At 50.2% G+C, this 19,879-nt stretch overlaps 4 protein-coding genes across 4 annotated transcripts; 2 read left to right on the top strand and 2 right to left on the bottom strand.

Moving 5' to 3' along the window:
- Positions 1-2,663: 2,663 nt before the first annotated feature.
- Positions 2,664-4,139, bottom strand: GSK3 (serine/threonine protein kinase; the record flags this gene model as incomplete). The annotated part of the gene is made up of 6 exons (XM_024905325.2): positions 2,664-2,797; positions 2,855-3,253; positions 3,314-3,662; positions 3,715-3,798; positions 3,856-4,028; positions 4,094-4,139. The coding sequence occupies 6 exons, from the start codon at positions 4,137-4,139 to the stop codon at positions 2,664-2,666; spliced, it is 1,185 nt and encodes a 394-aa protein (XP_024761729.1).
- An 8,121-nt stretch (positions 4,140-12,260) lies between these two features.
- On the top strand, positions 12,261-12,602 carry TrAFT101_008848 (uncharacterized protein; the record flags this gene model as incomplete). Its single annotated transcript, XM_066128452.1, has 1 exon — positions 12,261-12,602. One exon carries the CDS (start codon positions 12,261-12,263, stop codon positions 12,600-12,602), a length of 342 nt encoding a protein of 113 aa, XP_065984570.1.
- A 303-nt stretch (positions 12,603-12,905) lies between these two features.
- On the bottom strand, positions 12,906-17,388 carry TrAFT101_008847 (uncharacterized protein). The gene is made up of 7 exons (XM_024909669.2): positions 16,915-17,388; positions 16,440-16,628; positions 16,079-16,382; positions 15,925-16,005; positions 15,261-15,863; positions 13,798-15,199; positions 12,906-13,577 (listed from the first exon to the last, which is right to left on the bottom strand). The coding sequence occupies exons 1-6, from the start codon at positions 16,926-16,928 to the stop codon at positions 14,768-14,770; spliced, it is 1,623 nt and encodes a 540-aa protein (XP_024761731.1). The 5' UTR covers positions 16,929-17,388; the 3' UTR covers positions 12,906-13,577; positions 13,798-14,767.
- A 1,076-nt stretch (positions 17,389-18,464) lies between these two features.
- Positions 18,465-19,484, top strand: TOM40 (translocase of outer mitochondrial membrane; the record flags this gene model as incomplete). Its single annotated transcript, XM_024899798.2, has 3 exons — positions 18,465-18,596; positions 18,672-19,319; positions 19,377-19,484. The coding sequence occupies 3 exons, from the start codon at positions 18,465-18,467 to the stop codon at positions 19,482-19,484; spliced, it is 888 nt and encodes a 295-aa protein (XP_024761732.2).
- Positions 19,485-19,879: the final 395 nt, after the last annotated feature.

Genomic DNA, 19,879 nt, shown 5'->3' with positions numbered 1-19,879 from the left:
GGCCATCTCTTATTAAGGATGACGCCACGCTATCCGTCGAAGGCACGGATTCTACATCCTGGTCGGAGTAGACAGAGAAGTAGACCTCAGGGAACAGTGGCCGGGGACCGGCGATCACCGTTGTCGGTATGGAGATTTTTGGCAGCTCGTGCTTTGGTGCATTGGCAAGCTTATCCTGAGATTCAATCTCTTCCAGGGGCATGTTCCAAGGTCGGGGAATACAGGTCAGCTCCCAGTTTTTAGCGGCTTCAGCTTGCAGTTGCTTTTGCAGAAGCATGCACAAGCTTAGAGACGCCGATGAGCCTTCATTCTTGATGTCGGGGTGATATGGATCAACCAAGGCCTGGAGCGCATGAGGCTCAGACGCGATAATGTCGGTCTTGTCCATGAGATCTGCCGCCTTCTGCTGGAATTGGCCGGGAGCAGCGGCCATGATGTAAGGGATCGTGAGCAGGATGATCTTGACGATTTCCGTGCCGATGGTCTAGATGTAATTGTTAGTGCGTGAACAGGTCTGAGATGCAAGACTTGGATAAGTAGAAAAGGGGGAACCTACATCCTCGGAGCTTGCAGTTTGCAAGTCAGCCGCGCGGTTGAAGAGTTCTTCGAGTAGGGGAAAGATTCCATCGCCTTGCAAGCACGCCTGAAGGCATGCCAAGAACTTCAAATGCAGCTTCACAAGCTTCCACTCCCCCTTGGCAATCTTGCTCTCTGTCTCTTGGGTAGCGAGCGTCAAAATGACATCCACAATCTCGGGCTTGAGAGTGTTCGCCACCAGCACCACAGCCGCCACAAACGGAGTCTTCAGAGGCTGCTCGACAACCAACTGCATGGCCAAATTCACAAAGGTATTGCGTAGGTTCTCGTCATCGTAGTTGTCGGCCACCAGGCGAGCAATCGATTGCACTTCTTCACCCCACCGGCGGAGAGGGGAATCAGCGATGCTGAGGAGCTGTCTTCGAAGGCGCACAGGCGGTGGCGCTGAGTCTATTCGCCTTCGCTGCTGGCGGCGGTCATAATGATCATCGTCATCTGGATTGGGAGACGGTCGCATCAGCTTCTGCAGAGCGTGTAGCATGGGATATGGGGGCACTCTTGACAGACGAACCTCTGTACCTCCTCTTGCGGTTAAAGCTGCCCTGCTGTCTTCGATCGTAGTCGGCCATGATTTGACCCTCAACTGAAGCACAAAGCGATGGTGAGGCGTACAATTGATTCTTCAGATGCTGCTTAAAGCTCGGGAAAAGCTGCTGCAGCCAACGCGCGCGACGACGGCTTCAAGAGGCTTGAGCTAAGTACTCAACTACATTCCCTGCTAGAAAGCGGGTCTGCACATGCAAGCGCCCTAGTCCACATTAGTGCCTCAGGCCGCAGTTTTGGCCTTCCTCTCACACGCGTAGCCGCTTGGTCACCTTTTACCACGCTCAGGCTATGCCGTATAGAATCACGAGATTCACTTACACTGCCTTCTCTTGCACAACGTAGCCTTTTTGTTTTTTATATGGAACCATTTAAGCCGGCTGCAGGAGCTCGTGTTACCAGCATTTTGATGCTAAATAGTAATAGATGGCAAATTGGTGTTCTCAGATGCCCATTGCTCCTTACACAGCTCAACATTGAATCAGCCCATTAATGGTTCTGTTGCAAATGCTATTATATTTTGTCTTCTCTTGTTAGAAAAAAAAACGCACTGCTTCAACTAGGGGAGCATCGCCCCTAATCCTGTTGAGACCATTTGTTCAGCAGCTCGCCTAGCTTGCCGCACCTGCTTTTGTCCATACATCTTGTTTATTTTCAGTCCCATCATTTTAACCACACCTCAGCCAGGATCAGTAAAGGTTTCCATAAGTGCTCTCATAGTAGTAGTAAAAATCCATCTCCCATTCCTTTTTTTCATCTGTTTAAACGATGCCTGTCCTAATATCCCGCTAAAGCTCATTTTCCCCATCCATTGTCTGCGACATCCGGGCTTTGCTGCAGGGGTTCTATATCCCGCCATCCAAGATATCAAATCTGGTCCAGCAATTTCAACGTTTCCTCTCACCTCCCAGATTTCCCTCTCCCTCTGTACGCCGATGTATTGGAGGCGAAAAAGGAGACACTATTGTCAAGACACAAGGTCGACATTCGAAACCGTTGACCCTATAATCCTCCATCTCCACTCACTGAGCCTCGTAACACGACAACAGGAAAAAAGAAGAAAAGAAAAAAAGAAGCAACAGCCAGCTCCATCATGCATCAATGTGGTCTAAAAAGCGATTCCCTGAGATGCGCATCAATGCAGCCTCCCTCGCCCTGGCGGATGACCTAGTTTCCTGCCAGGAAAACCAAGGTTTTTAGGGGACCAAAACAAAAATAAAACGCCTCCATTCCTTGCCAATTTTGAGACAATTTCCGAAGCCCTCCTTTCCACAACAGACCGCAAAAACCATCTCGCCTGTCCCCTGGTGCTGAGCACGTAGGCTCCAACACAGCAAAAGCTTTGGGCGTATATCCCATCCGCCATTCTCTCAGCATGGCCTAAGTATAGCAGCGAGCCATTACCCTCGGCATCACCCAAAGCTCCGCACTGGAGCGAGAACAGGATTTATTTTTCCAGAGACACCAAGCGCTTCGACGAGTGCAGCAGTAGCCTACCAAACTCCATCTAGCCGGCATGTGGCTCAGTCCAATTTGGCCAGCATGTCTTGCTTCGCCATCGGCGTGAAGTTGTCAATATCAAGTCCTCGGGCCGCTAGAACGGGCTTCATGTGCGCTGGTACGAGAAGCTGGTTGAGCTGGGGGGCGATGGAGAGTTCTAAATAGGTTAGTTGATGATTGCATCAAATCACACTGCTTGAGTGGCTTGGCCTACCGTGGTGAGTGAAGTCAAAGAGATCTGGCAAGTCTCGCAGTTGACCAGTTCCATGGCGGGAATCTGGCAACTTAGTGTTAGGATCCCTGAGCTCGTCGAAGAAGGGGTGCACCATGGCGTCAACGGCAGCCTGACGCTCGGTTGGCGTGTACTCCAGCAATCGGGAGATAAGATCGATAGCATTGGCATCAGCCTTTCGGAAGACCTTGTTGAAGGGGTGCGGCTTGATCTGCGGGAACTTGTGCTCCATGTAGTTGGGGTTCATGGTGCGAATCTGCTCCCGAGTCGGCGTGCCGAGAACCTTGATGATCTCAACTAGCTGGTCAATACCAGATTCACCTGGGAACAAAGGCTGACCAAGCATCAGCTCGGCCATGACACATCCGGTGGACCACACATCTACAGATAGATAAGATTAGCAAACATATATAGCTCTTAATGGGATACCGGACGTCGTACCAATTTTGGTGGTGTAGTTAGTAGCACCAAAAATGAGCTCGGGTGCACGATAGTACCGCGAGCAGATGTATGAGACGTTGGGCTCGTTCTCGACCAGGATCTTAGCACTGCCAAAGTCGCACAGCTTAAGAATTCCGCTGTTGGGATCGAGGAGGAGGTTTTGAGGCTTAATGTCTCTGTGACAGATACCCTGGGAGTGAATGTAGGCCAGGGCTCGGAAGAGCTGGTAGATGTACAGCTTGACCTCCAACGTGGGCATGGTGGTCTTCATTTTATTGAAAAAACGAGAGGCCCGATAGACGGTCTCAGGAACAAATTCCTGGACCAGGTTGAGATAGACCTCATCCTTCTGATATCTTATCAGCTTAAATGCATTCAAACAGCGTTAAGATTATACATACACGTTCGCCGTTCGAGTAATAAAAAGCCTTCAGCTGAACAATATTTGGGTGTCGAACAATTCGCATGATTTGGAGCTCACGATTCTGTAAGAAAACAGTTAGCCAGGAGCGTGAGGAAGAAGAGAGGTGAGGGAATCATGCCTTGAATCGCTTGTCTTGGAGAACTCGCTTGATGGCAGCATCTTCGCCGGAGGGTGAAAGCTTGGTTTGAAAGACAACACCGAACGAGCCATTTCCAACAATCTTGCACTGAGTGTACTGCAGATCTCTAGTCTCGCCCGTGACACCATCTTGAACTCTCTCGCGGATGACCTCTACATATCAAACCGATGTGTCAGTTTCATACGCTAAGGCGTATAAAGTTGAAAAATGAACTCACCTCCCATCCGCAAGCTATTAAAAGCATTCGGCCGGTGGGTTGACATTTTGGGCGACGTATACTGTGACTAGAGCGCCAATGCTATCGAAGATCCGGTTTGAAACACCCAAGCGATAAGCAGGTGAGGGGCAGCAAAGAAAGAGCCTTGGCGAGGGCCGTGGTGGGCAACGAAAACTAGAACAAATAGCAGACGTATTGCAACGCGACGAGTCGCAGAAGCTTCAGTTGCCGGTAGCGGCGAGCCGATCTTGATCGACTAGAAAGATTTTTTGCAGTCGCGGCGATGAGACGCGGCTGATCGAGTTTCGTCAAGTTCCAGCTAAGATTGCTAGCGGAACTGTGTGCAGAGAAGCGGCTAGAAAAAGAGAGAGAGAGAGAGCCCGAGAGTTAGCGACAAAAATTCCCGCTTTGAGATCAGAAGGAGCGCGAATCAAGAGAATTGATAGGATCAGAATTGGAGAATGCAACGTCGATTGGAATCAAGTGCAAACAGGTAGGTCACAAATTGTGGTGACACGCTCGCTGCCAGGGCGAAATGGGAAGTGCGGGGAGGGAAGGGGACTGGAGCTGAAGCTGGATGGGTGAAAAGGCACCAGCTAAGGCGGACGCGCAGGGCAAAAAAAAAAATTGGTAGCTTTACCAGTGATGAAATGACCAACAGGCGCGGAAAAAGTAGCCCCCGGAATTTGATGCGAAAGTGCAAGGATTGCTCGGTGCGATGGGAAGAATTCACCTGCGCCAGGCAGTATGACAGTAGAATGGGTAGGAGAGTGAAGGGTGGGAAGGGGGGAAAAAAAGGAAGAGGAAAAAAAGAAAAGGATGCCCCTCCTAGAAAGACAGCTGCTGCTAAGGTGTAGTGTAAAAGGTACATGCAATCAGGACGTGACAAGCGGCTGCGGGTGTAGAGAGAATTCCATAGGTCGAAAAAACGCTACCTGGTAGTGGTTGGTGTAGTGGCACGAGAATGCTGGGCACAGAGAGGAAGAGGCGGGTCTTGGAGGGAGCAGGGCGGGGTGCTTAACGAGGTGGGCTCGTGACATGCAACAGGCGACGAGCAGCAAGGCAGCAGAGGAGAGGCCACGCAACGAAGGGGAAAGTGCTGGGGAGGGTAGTTGGGGGTTTGAAATGTTGTGAGCTGAGTTGCAGCCTCGTGAGGCCAACGAGAAAACTGGATACCGCAAGGAGAGAGAAAGGGCAGTGGGTGATGCCAGGCTCGAGGCAGCACGAGTCGCTGGTGAGGGCTTTGAACAGCGCTGCGCCGCTGCCGAACGAGAACAGAGGCGAGATGGACGTACCGGATGCAGGCTCACGGCCGAGACGATGCTAATTGAAGCGTCGGGGAGGCTGACGAGAGAAAGAGCTGCTGAAGCGTGGCAGTATTGGCTGTCGTCTTGCGAAATTTGTCGGTGGTAGCGTTGGCGGCTCAGGAGCAGAAACGGGAGGCTTTTTGGTGGAGGAGGTACGTCAGGACCGGAACGGAGGCTGTGGAGCACGGCGCGATGCTGACGGCACGAATCTCGTCCTTGCTGCGCAGACTCACGAGAAAACGCTGCACGGGGCTTCGAAGAAGAAATTTTGGTCTTGCACGAGGAACAGAAACTCTATCGTGATCCGACGGCCGATTACGAGGTGCGCGCCCGGGAGATGCTCTTGACGATTACTCGCTGTCTGTCGCGTTGCACTGCTTGATTGACTTTCTGCTTGCTGCTCTCGAATTGCACTATTACACTTTGCGGCGATGCGGGGCACCTGCTTCTGGCTGCTTTCTCAGGGTCAAATTGCAGCACAGCTCTTGAGAGTCATTCCATCATCAGCCCAACAGGTTCTTCATTAAACACAGAGGGGATGCCACGCATTCCCTGGAGGAGAGCTATCCACGGATTGTCTTAGGAGGGGAGGGGGACAGCGTGGCCAGCGGTGATTCACGTACACTTTGTGTCTTTGGTCTGCTCGGTGTAAAGAAAGATTCAAGGTGAGGTAGAAAAAGTCGAAGAGGGGAGGGCGAGGCGCGGTAATAAAAGTCTCTAGCGAGGGCGGACGGGGCGAGGCTACCTCGAGTAACCACCTGACCAACGCACGAGAGGTACCGAAAGCCAACAACCCGGCGAGCGTTCTTTACAAGGAAAGTGCCGTGGAAGCAGCAAGCTGCAGAAGTGCACGCAATGCAGACGATGCTGATGCCTTTCTCTCTTTCCTTCCCGGCCAATGGATCAATCAATGGGTTGGAAAGCTCGAGGAAAGAGAGACAACGCGAGCGTGCAGAGGGCAGCACGAAGCATTACATACTAGGAAACAAGTGAGGTAATCCACGAGTAGCTCTTGCCCAGGAGGGGAGCCTAAGCCTACTACAGCAGCGCGATGGCGGGTGACCTGCTACGGAGTACATGCACTCCATGCAGAGAAATTTGATGGATACAGGCCGGTAGGGGCGCGCTTATTGTGGGAAAGGTAAGGTAGGTAGGTACCGGTGTTGCTTTGTGCCTGCCGGACTCGCTTGGGCTGCGGCAGGTACGGGTACCCAGCACGCAAGGCATCTACTAGGCACTAGGTAGGTAGGTAATACTAGATGGCCCAATGCCGGCAACCTTTTTTCCCTCTCGCTCGCGTTTCTTTTGTCCATCTCTTGCTCGGCTTTGCGCACAATTCTACAAGTGCTGCTGCTAGTACAGTAAAGCATGTACCACCTAGGACCTACAGTACTTCGCAGCGCCAGCCAGAGATCCAGTAGGGGATCCACAGCGTTAGGCTCGAGGTGCTCATGTGCTCATTTTTGAGACGGGCACCTGGCGCTAAAACTCGGTAAGCGGAAGTCAAAGACAGGGCCATGCAGCGAACCATGCAAGCCTGAAGCTCTTCTAGTGGCCACTAGTACCTGTAGACGCCATTTGCTGCTGTCCAGCGTCGTCCCAGGCCCGGATGGCAAACTCACAGCGCTCTACGGAGTAATAGAGCTAGAGGTTTTCGCGGACAAGAGCCGGGCTGCTAAGCATAAGCCGCCTTACCATCAGATCAGACAGCGTCGAAGCACTGGCCCGACGGCAGCTCACGAGGCGATGTTCAGGTACCGGTACTGGCAAGGTGCAGGCACAGCTTCCGGGCTGGTCGTCTTGACGTCGGTTCTGCGTGCCCTACCAAGGCAAGTAGCGCAGATACCCAAAAGATAACCGCATCATCATCGCAGACGACTCCCCTTTTTTCTCGGAACCTACTGGCTGCTGCCTCTACCTTATTTCACCCCCAGATGCTAGGCACGATTACGAAGTCTGGCCTAATACGGATATAGCTCAGGCGTTGCGTTTAATAGGGTGGCAAGAAGCCATGGCCTGATATGCCGGTAGCACCGTCTTTTTTGGATGCTGAGTAACGGCCGAGTTTTTTAATTATGGCCCTGCAAGAGGCTTCCACAAATCGCTTACCGTCTGCCAGGTCATTTGACGATCATCTCTTCATCTCTCATGATCATGATCTTTCCTTGGGGCGATTCATCTCGGGCACAGACAGAAAGAAAGCTGTTGGGGTTGTTGATTAGAGTCAATTGATGGGAATGACGGATGTGCCCCTTAACCACGTTGGCTTGTATCCGCCACCACACACACCCCTTTTTCGCCTTGATTAATCGCCCTCAGCAAACGCCGCCTCTTACGACAACAGCTTAAACTTAACGCTCTGTTCTCGAGAAATGCTCCGTACGAAGCAGGTGGTTCAAATTGGCCCAAACCTTGGAGACCCTAGCTCCAGCCAGCGGCAAGATGTACGCAGCCGGGGGCCAGCATCTATCTCTGCGATCTGCGGCCGAACGCACAGGCGAGAATTTGATATACTACTACCTATATATTTCGCTCATACCTACATACGGCTTGCATGTGTAGTGCATGCATCAGGATTCTCACAATATGCCCCAGGGGTGGTGCTTCCAATCATATTGCTAGTGATATCATCCAGGTCACGCCAGATGTGGCAGTGTCTCTGAATCCCTCCTCATCTACCGGTTAATATGTGCTCAGTTGGCTCAATTCTTGGCTACCGTTGTCTGCTACTTTTCTCCGGCCCATTGCCGTTTTGCCAAGGGTGTATCTCGCCAGTGCAAGTATGCCCCTGTGGGAATCGACGATTTGCAAGTAGCATCGTTTGCCCAAAATAGGACCCATGGATGATGACCTCACACTCGACAGCAGAAGCACGTTCCCATAAGCCGCACGCCCTACTTCTGCAAATATGTGTGTGCGTGAGCTTGCCACAGCCAAGCAAAGCCAAGACAAGCCAGCCCTGAGTCGGGTCCCTGAAACAAGTCGACGCATCTGGCTCAATCAGGATGCTACAAGTGCAGCCCAGTCGCAAGACAAGCAGCTTCGCCTTCAGGCTCCTCGCAGTCAGAGATTCGGATGCTTGCATGTGCTCATAATAAGCAGATACGTGTGGCAACGCCGACATCTGACACGCTATTCATAGGTGCATGCGCTACTGCTGCCTCTGCTTCCACATATAGAAATGTAGCATCGTGCAGCAGTGCTAGTATATGCGTACACCAAACAAGGATGTGACTGGTCTTTTTTTTCTTTCTTTTACTTTTGCTTTTATTTGTTTTTTCCAGCGGAATATCTTCCTGCCTACACTCAACGCCGAGTTTCAGCAAGGGGCCGAAAGGAACGCGCCGTAGCGGCAAGCTGGGGTGGGTTTATTTCTTGCGCAGGCATATTAACGACGAGTACGGAGACTTTATATAAGTAACCTGGTAGCCATCGATCAATAATCAATGGTTTGGCTGAGGCTTGCAGTGTCGGCTTGAGAAGAAAGACGGTGCTGCTTACCGTTTGCAACTTACGTCAAAGACTCGACCTAGAGTTGAGCAATGGCTTCTTTGTACTGTCATGTATCTGGTCATTCAGCAGCAGTCAGAGACGACGAGGTGCTTATCATGTGTCCATCACTACATCCAATGCAGGCTTCCCTTTCTTTTGCGTTTCTCAGAGCGTTGTTAGCGGGTCGCGGACGGTAGCTGCGCCTTTTTTTTTTTTTTAGTGGCAGCAGGGCGTCATCTTTATTGGGATTATCCCAGCGACCGGCATCCCAGCATTCAGCTTTGAAAGCAAGACAAGGCTCTGTGCCTGGAATCCGAGGTTGACATAGTGCAAAGCGCAAGTAGTGCTTGTGCGAGCACATTCTTCAGAGGCAATCAAGCACCATTCGCCAGACCATATCCATGGTGGAACAACGACACTCGTCGAGATTCTCACGAGAAAAGGAGCATCCACGGCCACGGTGGATAAAAGCGCCCCAACCCAAGGTTTGTGTGCTTGATTGCTAGTTTGCTGGCATTGGCAGAGCATTCTCAAAATCCCCTCCGTTCCCCTCACCAGCTGCAGCATCCAGGCATTAGAGGCACATCCGGCCCCTCCTGGCCCCTCCCCTTCTCCAAGGGTTACCATTTGGAAGGCCGATCCGTGATTTTGTCTCCAACGGCTTGATACCGCTACCACTAGAAAGCGATACTCAGATCCAGCTATGGATGCAAACCAAAGCTCTGGTATTCGCTATCTCGGTGCTGTTCTCCATCTTTTTTTCTGTCTGCTTTGGCGACGGGGGCACCTTAGCTCCAGCCTCTATGGGGCTTTCTGTGGGCACGGCTTGACTACCATCAGCTTTCCATACTTTACATCTCAGTCTCTCCACGGCACAGGGCCTCGCAATTAAATAGTCGGAGATATGAGCTCTGAGAGATTAATGGCCCCTCCGGAGACCCCCCCCCCCCCCTTGCGTTCATGGAGCACCAATTACCATCATGACTTACGCAAAGTGAGCACAGCTCGGCGTTTCCTCTGCACATTACCAGTATGCTGCTGATGGCAAAGGCCCACGTAGCATAGCGCGAACGCCAACATTGCAAGTATCCTTCCCCCCTGTTCACCAGGCTGGAGTTAAGTCGTTTTTGTCTTGGTCACATTGGGGCTCAACGTCATGCTGAAAGTCATCTGGGCGAGACACAGAGCCGGCGAAAGCTAGTAACACTAGTCTGCCAACCTGCCGCGCTGTGTGCATCGTCAGTTAATTCTTAGCCAGCCCAAACGTTGAGGGCGATCTTATTACTACTGTATTGGTATCTCTGAGACAGCGGGAATATGCCGTCAGCCCAGCTTAGTAGCATCATTGCTGTTCTGCTAAGACTTTTGATTGCCAAAAAGACGAGGCTGCCTGAGCCAAAGTTGGCCGACTGTACCGATTATTATTTTTTTCCTCTTGTAGTCCTTTGTTTTTTTTTTTTTTTTGCCTCCCTTTGTCTTCCTTTTTGTCAGGGTCGCATGACCGAGATCATGCAACGCTAAGACCCTGAAGATTTCTTCTCCCATGGCGAAAAATCCCCATCAACGCGCATAACGAGACAGGAGTACGAATGTATGCCTGTGGAGTCCGACCTGACATCTAATTGAGCTTTGCTGCCAGAGGATGACCAGCTACCAGCCCCGTCTCAATTGGCAGAACCAGTGCCTCCCTTCAGAGCAACGACGCAACAGCCAATCGCCATCGTCAATTGGCTGAGCTGCAATGTGGCGCCTTGTCCGGCTCGCCCCAGTTAATCGGCGGATGTAGCACCGGTTGCTGCTGTTTGACGCGGCGTATACTGTACGTTGCAAACTTTCTGAGCTTCAAACTCACGACGAGATACAATGCTCCACATTCAACTGTCTCGCAAGAGATGGCATACCAATGGAGCTGCCTACTCCACCGAGACCCTGATCTAAATAAGCTACATGGCGCTTTAGTAGCAGATGGAAACGTTCTGGGCGGTGATGAGATGCTGCTGGAGCCTCAATCTAAGTCCGTCTCGGTGCTACCTGCAATCTGCGCGTGTGAATAGGACGTGTCTTTGCGGTTCATCCATTGCTAGCTTTACGAGCATTATGGAGTGCTCTGTCTAGCATCTCATTTCATGTCTTTCCAAGGCCCCACACCGAGGCCACGAGACCTTGAGCAGCCCCTGTTAAGTCTGTGGGAGACGCAAGTACGGGACTTGACCCCAATGTGGTGGCCGCGATGCGCTGCAACGATGGAAGTGCATCGACATGACCTGTGAAGCCGGTACACAGCAGCGAAGAAGAAATCGCACTTGACCAGACGATTTGCTTTCTTGTTGCTCGCCAAGTGAATCTGCTTTTTCCTGAACTGAGTGCGCATCGCCACAAAGGCTGCCATTCCCGATCTCTTCGGGACACTTATTGCCACTACTACTACTACGGAGTACTACTACTGCTATACCTAGCCGTACCTGCTAACCCGAGAGGCAAACAATTGTTCCGATACAAAGCAACGTACTAAAAAGATCATCAGCACATAGTGGTACGAGCTTGCGGACTTGCTACCGTCTGCAAAATATACGCCATTACCCGCTCGTCGTGATGCTTCTTTGGTGAAGAACTGCATAATGCTCCATGCATGTACTTCAAGCCTTGGTAACACCCATAAAAGCTAGATTTCAAAACCACCAAGTCGTATATGACCAAACAACTCTGCAGTCGATAGACTAAGAGACGTAGGGGACCCCGGATGGGACCCCGAATCCGAATGCTCATCTCCCATACCGCGTCACACCTAGAGAACAATCTCACTGATTGACTATAAAAAGGGGAACACGCTGCAAAATAATAATAATAATAATAATAATAATAAAGAAAGGAAAGAAAGCTATTACCTACCACCTATCCCAACTGTAAGACTTGTCGGCAGTACTTATTAGTGCAGTAACACTGCAAGTAGTAATACTTTCACTCACAAGACTACCTTTACCCCTTGCTTATGGTCAGACGGCCTTTTGCAGCTGCAGGGAGCAAGGTATACATCAGACAGATGGTAGGTATCTGATTGGTATTTACTACCACCAGCCACGGAAAGCTGTTCCTCTCTCGTGCATTTGCATCCATCGGCCGGCGGATGAGCGTTACACTTTAGTCGCGGCTCCTTTTCCACCGGCCGCGTAGGAGCTTATCTCCTTGGTGGCCATTAGTCTTCGTCTTGGGGGCTACTTCATATATACTACTACTATATACATGCATACTTCTGCCGTCATGAAAACTCTCTAGCAGCCCCTGTTTGCGTTACTTCGTGCGGTTAACCTGCAGGGCATTCATCACGCTTTGTAAGAGTAACCGGCCATCTTGCCATGTGGGTGATGAAAATGTCACCGCAGAAGGGGGGCTGCCGATACCTGAAAGTGGAAAACAAAGCCATGAAGAATGTGGACAGCAGATGCAGCTATGACGTTCGCTACCGGCTCTCCAGCTTTATTCAGCCACCCTGGTTGTATGAGAGCTGTGACAGTCTCCAGGATACATACATCCTCAATTCGAGGCCAGTGTTTCTGTGCCGTACCGTGAAACAACCAGACCAAGTATACCTGCAATGCGAGAAAGAGGCACGGTCTAAGCGATCTCAGTATCCTTCCAATACGGTCTGTAGGAAAGGCTTAATACCAATGAGACCTCAGGAGCCAGCATGGTCTTTTGGCCTCGGGGTTTAGTTGTGCCTTAGCGAGATCTAATTTAGGGTGTAGGAGAGTAGTGACAGTCAATAGTATATCTGTCTCAAGATGTATGTACTTTGCGCTATAATGGGTTAGAGGAGATAGATGGCTCAGGGCCCAGGGGCAATTTTGGGCTTCTGGGCTAGCGACACGGGTAGAACAGACATCATGGCATGCAAGGGAGTAGGGGAGTAGCTGGGACAGAGATTCAGCTGACAAGGTTGGGCTGTAAATAGAATTCATTGGATAAGCCGCCGTTAAGCCTCGTCGTCACGATTCATTAATGTACGGAGCCAAGTTGCTCTCTCGGCCTGTAGACAACAACAATGCAGTATATTACTCTACCAATATGAAGCATAAGAGGTCATCCAACAAATCCGTCAGCTTATGTCCTTTATCTCCCAGTCTGGCCTTAAAACGTTACTCAGTCTATGTAATCAGCCATCTACTTTGTACCGCACGTAGACTTAAATCGACGGCTCATCTTCCGACCGATATGGACAAGGCGGTTCTAAGAGGCCCCCAAGTACGATCAGCTAATCGCATCACAACAATAGTAAAGCTATTTGTAAACAATTCGCATAAGACTGGTACATTTTACTCTAAAGAAAAGCTTACCACTTATCATAAGCCATCTACTGTAGATAAGGAACTGTATGTCTCAGACACTTTCAGTCCGTGGGATTTCGCAAGTGTTTTATATCTGCCTTTTTTTTTTAATACTACTATTGCTCCGAACTACTATACGCCTTCCTTTTATTTTTCCCCTTGTCCCCTTGCATTCAAAACCCGTCTCGGATGTTGCATCCGTCCTTTCCCGCTCCATCCGCTGCCATCTAGGCTGCGACAGTGAGCTCGCAAAGAGTAAAAAGCCCACTGCGGATCTATCCATAGCCTCGCCTTGCCTCGCCTCCTTTTTTTCCCCCGTCTTCCGCGGCGGAAGTGGTGGCGGTGATTCTTGATTCAATGACCCTGAGGAAATCAGGCTGCAAGCTCATTCGGGATTCAATGTAACGTCAGACAGCTGAAGTGGCAGCGAGAAGCTGCAAGGGAAGAAGCAGTATCTCTCTCTTTTAGCCTCAAAAAGAGAACCAGAAATCGTTCGATATCTTTGCTATCATGCAGACGGCGGTCGGATGGGACGTAGGAGAAAAAAAAAAGGGGGGGGGGGGGGGGGGAGCGATGGTCGTACAGGTTAATAATAGTTCATAAGCTTCTCGTGGTGATCTGACAGGGAGGGAGGGAGAGCGAAATACAGCCGCAAGTACATGTAGCTTTGCGTAACGCATCTCAGACACTCAAGATAGAGCCATATTCTATGGGAGGGTAAGAGCTTCCAATTCTGCGTCGAGCTATACCCCTTGTCCCTAACCCAAGGGAGAAGATAGAAAAAGAAAAAGAAGAGAAAAGAAAAGCGTCGAAGCTGAGACCATAAGGTAGTACTCCGCGTAGCGTATGCAAAAGGTAGAGTCGGGACGGCACGTTTTAGTGTGTGAGCGTAGCTCAAATCTTTCACATGCAACCCTACAATCTCGGAGCTGAAACTCGCATATGCAGGGAGAAATATTGGAAGGTGTATTAAACAGAGACAAGAGAGAGAAATGGAGAGAGAGAACCCGCCCGCTCGTCTGCTTGTGTGTCTGCTTTGGGCCTCCTGCATCGTCTGGGCAGCACAAAAAGCGGCAAAGATGGTCTAGAAGCTGTAGGGTGGTGTTTCGATTCAACAGACGTGTCTCGAAATCTATGCCACATCTTCAGCCGGTTAACCAGCTCATTCTCCTTCCGCTTCATATCTTAGGAGCCAGGGGCGCCTGGGCTTTGGTCCAGCTCTATGCGGCTGACCGGAAGTGTCACCTAAAGGAGGGAGAACAATCTGAAAATACATGGAGTTCGTTCATTCAAAGGAGCGGGAGGGTCGGAAATTTTTGGGGATCTTATTGGCTGAATGGAAGTCTTGGCTGGGCTCTCCTTTTCGTTATATACCTAAATGTCATTGTCAGGGAACTGCCAATATTGGCTACGTTACCAAAAGGCGTCTGTTTGTCTTGAATCCATTGCTCGGCATAATAAATAAAACATCACAATACGACCAGCCTCTCTCGCTTCTTCATTTTAGTAAGAATTGAATCGTAATTGTAAATTCTGATGCTGATGCTCACTACTTAAATTTCGTCGTGGATCTTGTCTGCCACCATGTCTTTCGCTGTGTTGATTACTTTCTCTGAGCTCGGCCTCTCTAAAGGCTCAGCTGGACTACCCAAGCCGCCGGGAATGGGACTCATCTGGCCGCTCTCAGGTCTGCTCAAAGGTCGGCTACCTGGTATCCTGATATCATCAGGGGAGCCCGGAAGCAGCTTCGGATCTAATCCAGGAATACGGATACGCTTTGCTTCGTTCTGATATGCGGCAGGAATAATCTCGATGATCTCGTCGCGAGGGAATTTGAGGTTAGGAATATCCATAGTAGAACAGTGCATGAGATAGGCGAAGAGCACGCGAAGAACAGACTCATGAGCGATAATCAAGAGATCACTCTGTTCGCGCTCCAGCTCCAAGATGATAGGCTCAAGTCGAACAGCAAGATCATGATAGGACTGACAAGTATCGAGTTAGCCGTCGGACACTGGTATAACTAGTGAACCCAATATAACTTACTTCGGCACGAGGATATCGATGATGATACGGATCAAGTCCATGCTTCTCAACTTCTTCAGGATATATCTGCCTGATCACTCGCTCTGACATCTTTTCACAGACGCCAGGGTTGATTTGGCTCATTTGAGAACGTTGTCGAACCTTGTATCCCTTTTCTTTGAGATAGTCGGCAGTTTGTATTGTGCGAAGACGAGTTGATGTCCAGATAGAAAGAGGCCGTTGAGGAGTATCAGGTCCGCCTTTGGCAATCAATTCCAGTCTTTCTTGTTCGCGATGTTTGATGAGTGTTTCAGACATTCTCTGGGCATAAAATCTGCCTTGTTCTGAGAGGTCTGCGTCTGCCTTGTACGAATCTTCCTCTGTTGTTGTGCCCGCACGGGCAAAGAAGGTTGTTCGTGATTTGATGTGAAGGTTGGTGAGGTAGAAGACGATTCTGTGCGACAAGTAGCCGAAGCTAACGTTATTGTAGAAGAATTTCTCTCCGGCATTGATCATCTTGATATAGTTGAGTTCTTCCTCGTTCATAGTTTCAAATACTGGAATCCTCATTTCTATTCTTTTCAGATACATGGTTGCCGCTACCTCGGGATCCATTCCAGCAAACTATGGCTACGGTCAGTGGCTGAAGAAAAGGGATATGATAGAATGGCTTTGTGAGACCTACATCCGGCGAGGAAATCTTGACATTGATGGCGTTGTCATGCAAAATCCGCTCGTCGTCCACATATGATTCAATAAATAGAGTCTACACAGCACCAGGTATCAGTACACTTGATAAAATAAACCATACTAAAATGCCGGCAATTTCGACTCCTCACCTGGACGTCGTGCTTTGCGAATTCCTTGGCTAGGGAACGTCTTCCACTCGCCGTTGGGTTGACTGCATCGTAAATAGCAACCTGGCCATTTTCATGGTTTAACCAGGCATAGATATCTTCACGGCATTTCTTTAGAATCTTTTGGCGGAGGATGACAGATGAAGGAGAAGCATCGGGGAAGAAGTAATCGTCAGGAAGTGAACCATCAGGGCCTATTGTTGCTCTTCGATAGTCTCCTAGGTGGAAAATACGAGTTTTAACGCCAAGCCATTGAAGGTAACGTGCCATTGACACACATATGTGCCTGTCTGTTGTAAGCTTTTCGATCCAATTGCTGCAGCCATAGATTTTCTAAACTTACGTTTTGCCGCGAGCGGGTGGTCCAACCATAACAATAGTAATACGGCCGGAGTGGAAAAGCCGTCCAGACATGGTACTATACAGCTGGGCCGGCGCCATATCATTATCTTCCGACACATCATGAATACTATCAATGAAGGTCGAGCTCCTCCGGCGGTACCGGGGGGCGTTGGCCGCAATCTCAGCTGTCCTAGAATACCGTTTAATCAGCTTAAATTTCATGTAGATAATTAACTTGCGTGTAAGTGAAAAAAGAAATAAGAAAGTAAGATCGCCAAAGATTCGTCAATATGAAATCTGTTTTTCCAATTGCTGTGGTATGTGGCCAAGGAGATTGGGCCAGGAGTGGATTAAGCTGGAATAGAGCAGGGGAGCTGTATAGAGGATGAGAGCTTCGTGAAGATGTCACAAGGTCATATCCATAGTATGAATATTCCTTATGTAGGAATCTGCGCGAGCGTATGTAAGTCACCTACAGTAAGGTATCCATCTTTGCGAGTCGAGTTGGTCTCGGCTAGATAGCAATAATCCTAGCCGACGCTTTGTTGGGCTTTTTCAAGGCTCGGAGTGGCCGCCAATGATATCTGAGTTCCCAACACTGAAAGATAATAATAAACAATGACAGAATGATATTCGACAGAATTCGAAATTGACTGAGAAGCAATAATACGATAAGTGAGTTTGTGGGAAGCTGGCGATCTGGGATGCGGTGTGATATGCGAGATGAGATCCGGCTTAGCTCAGCCTTTGGCCCCGCTTCGAGGAATGATGCCCGCCAGGATCAGACAAGAAGGCGACTGAGTGGCTGGAGATGGCGAGCTTGGCTGTCGACTTAGCCTATCCAGCGCAGGCTTAAACAACAATCAAGCCTGTCGAGGAGATGGAGGAGCTGAGGGTCGCTTTCGACGCCCCGGCGAGTCGCAGGGACGGATATATTCGGTTCTAGGGTGCTGAGAGTGACGGATGCAAAATGAAGTGGCCGTTCATGCAAGGGGGACAACGCTACGGGCACTTACGGAGGGACGCTGCACTGGCTGGTACGGTGCTGGGTAGCGCATAAGTATCGAGTACTACCTAAGGAGGAATTCAACGGCGTGCAAAGGTACAGTCAGTATTGGGCGCAGGAGCCGAGGTACCTGACGGCAGTGGCCGCTTAGGTTCTCAGTACCTGCCCCACCATCAACTGTCTTCCAATTATGGTATCCGTGCCATCTATGGCGGGTTGCTGTCCATAGAAGACTATAGAAAAATAATTTTCGAATGTTGTACTTTAAATAAGGGAATCACATCTCTACTCAAATTTCCTATACTAAATAGGCACCTAAACATCAAACATATCAGTTCCATAGATACCCACCTACCTAGTAGTAACTACAAAGAACAACTCTACCTCTTGTAATACAATTGCAGAGAACCCGGATGCAAGTGCTGGCACTAATACATTACCAGCCCACGTGCCCCGCGGCCATCGGCTCCGGATTATCGCATAGCCCGCCACTGAAAAAAAGGCTGAAAGTTTGTCGCACGCAACCTGGCAGCGTCACAAAGTGGCTCGTGCAGCTCCCGCAGGCTACTGACAAACTGGGTCGGTTGAAAATTATTCTCAACGACTCCATCCCATTATAGCCGCCTTCGGAGCTTGACACTGCGCTTCTTGCGGCAGAGCAGCAAACATCTACAGCCGAGGCTTGCCTGAGGCCTTGAACAATCTTTGAGACACCGATTCCTTCTTCGCTCCTCTTGCCGGCGCAGCGAGGCGACTCGGTTTCTTCGCCTGTCATCTGCGGTCCCTCTTCGCCCACCGGTTTTCACTCGGCTCGGCTCCAGAGCCGCCACATAATACCGCCATCATGGCCACCCCGTGGACACATTGCGGTCCCTCGTCTTCTCCAACCCCGTCGCCGCTACAATAGGAGATGCCGTCAACTACTTCTCCGAGCGGAGAGCAAAGCTCGGCCTGAGCAACCCTGGCACAATCGAGGCATTGTCCAAGGAAGTCCAGCGCGATGTCTTCCTCAACAACTACATGTTCACCGGCATCCGTGCCGACCTGACAAAGATCTTCAGCATGGCGCCGCTGTTCCAGGTGTCTCACCAGTTCGCAATGGGTGAACGCATCAACCCGTACACCTTTGCTGCCATGTACGGTACCGGCAAGGTAAGCAGCAATGCATTGGAATCCGCGCACAGGTCGCAGTGCCGGCTTGATAACTAACTCGGAATTCAACTCCAGGTCTTCTGCCAAGGCAACATTGACAACGAGGGCTCTCTCTCCGGCCGCTTCAACTACCGATGGACCGACAAGCTGGTTTCCAAGTCCCAGCTGTCCATTTCCCCCGGTGGCCAGGACATGGCCCAGTTCGAACACGAGTATACTGGCAATGACTTCAGCGCATCTCTCAAGATGCTCAACCCCTCCTTCCTCGAAGGCGGCATGACTGGCATCTACATTGGAAGCTACCTGCAGTCCATCACTCCCAAGCTCGCTCTCGGTCTGGAAACTCTCTGGCAACGCCCCGCTTTGACTCAAGGTCCCGAATGTGCCGTCTCCTACTGCGCTCGATACAAGGCCGCTGACTGGGTCGCCACTGCTCAATTGCAAGCTGCCATGGGAACCGTCAATGCCTCATACTGGCGCAAGCTGTCTGACAAGGTTCAAGCTGGTGTTGACCTGAGCCTCGGCCTCGTTCCCTCTCCCGGTGGTCTGATGGGTGGTGGCCTGCAAAAAGAGGGCGTCACCACCATTGGTGCCAAGTACGATTTCCGCATGTCCACTTTCCGAGCTCAGGTCGACTCCAAGGGTAAGCTGAGCTGCCTGCTGGAGAAGCGCGTCGCTCCCCCCGTCATGATGACTTTTGCTGCCGATATTGATCACTTCACGGTATGTGTACTATAATTACAAGCAACAAAATATTTTCAAGACTAACTGTTTGTTTAGCAACAAGCCAAGCTAGGCCTCGGTGTCTCAATTGAGGCTGCCCCCGAAGAGCTCCAAGACCAGCAGGAAGCTCTGGGCAGCCAGGCTCCTCCCAACATTCCATTTTAAAAAATGTCACAACCGGAAACTCCCAGCGCATCACGGAATCCATAATCGGATCTTGATTGATAGACGACTAATGTAGTAGGACCGCTGGCCAACGGAAGGACGAGTATTCATCTCTTTTCCGCCTCACTCACGACTGTCTGATTAGTAAAGAAAAATAAAAGAAAAAGAAGAAAAAAAACGAAGAGAAGAATCTTTTTTATCGCTATATATTTGATGATGAATATCGTTACTTTTTTTGGTCCCGGTCCATACCCCTCTACATAACGACGGGAGAAAGGATGGAAAGCGAAGGGAACAAAGAAGAGGAGAAAAAAGAATCCCCATCATTTGAAGACCTTTCTCACAGAAGGGTTCAATCAACGCCTAGTTGAGAAATGGGGAGGGGGAGCTTGTAT

This window comes from Trichoderma asperellum, chromosome 5 (assembly GCF_020647865.1).
Source record: "Trichoderma asperellum chromosome 5, complete sequence".
In the NCBI taxonomy this organism is placed as follows: domain Eukaryota; kingdom Fungi; phylum Ascomycota; class Sordariomycetes; order Hypocreales; family Hypocreaceae; genus Trichoderma; species Trichoderma asperellum.
Note: the sequence above shows the minus strand (reverse complement) of the source record. Positions and strands in the feature narration are given on the sequence as shown.

Coding starts and splice junctions, on each gene's coding strand:
- TrAFT101_008847 (XM_024909669.2), bottom strand. Junction 16,006..16,078: donor TCGCAAAGCACGACGTCCAG/GTGAGGAGTCGA, acceptor GGTGCTGTGTAG/ACTCTATTTATTGAATCATA. Junction 15,200..15,260: donor ATCGATATCCTCGTGCCGAA/GTAAGTTATATT, acceptor GATACTTGTCAG/TCCTATCATGATCTTGCTGT.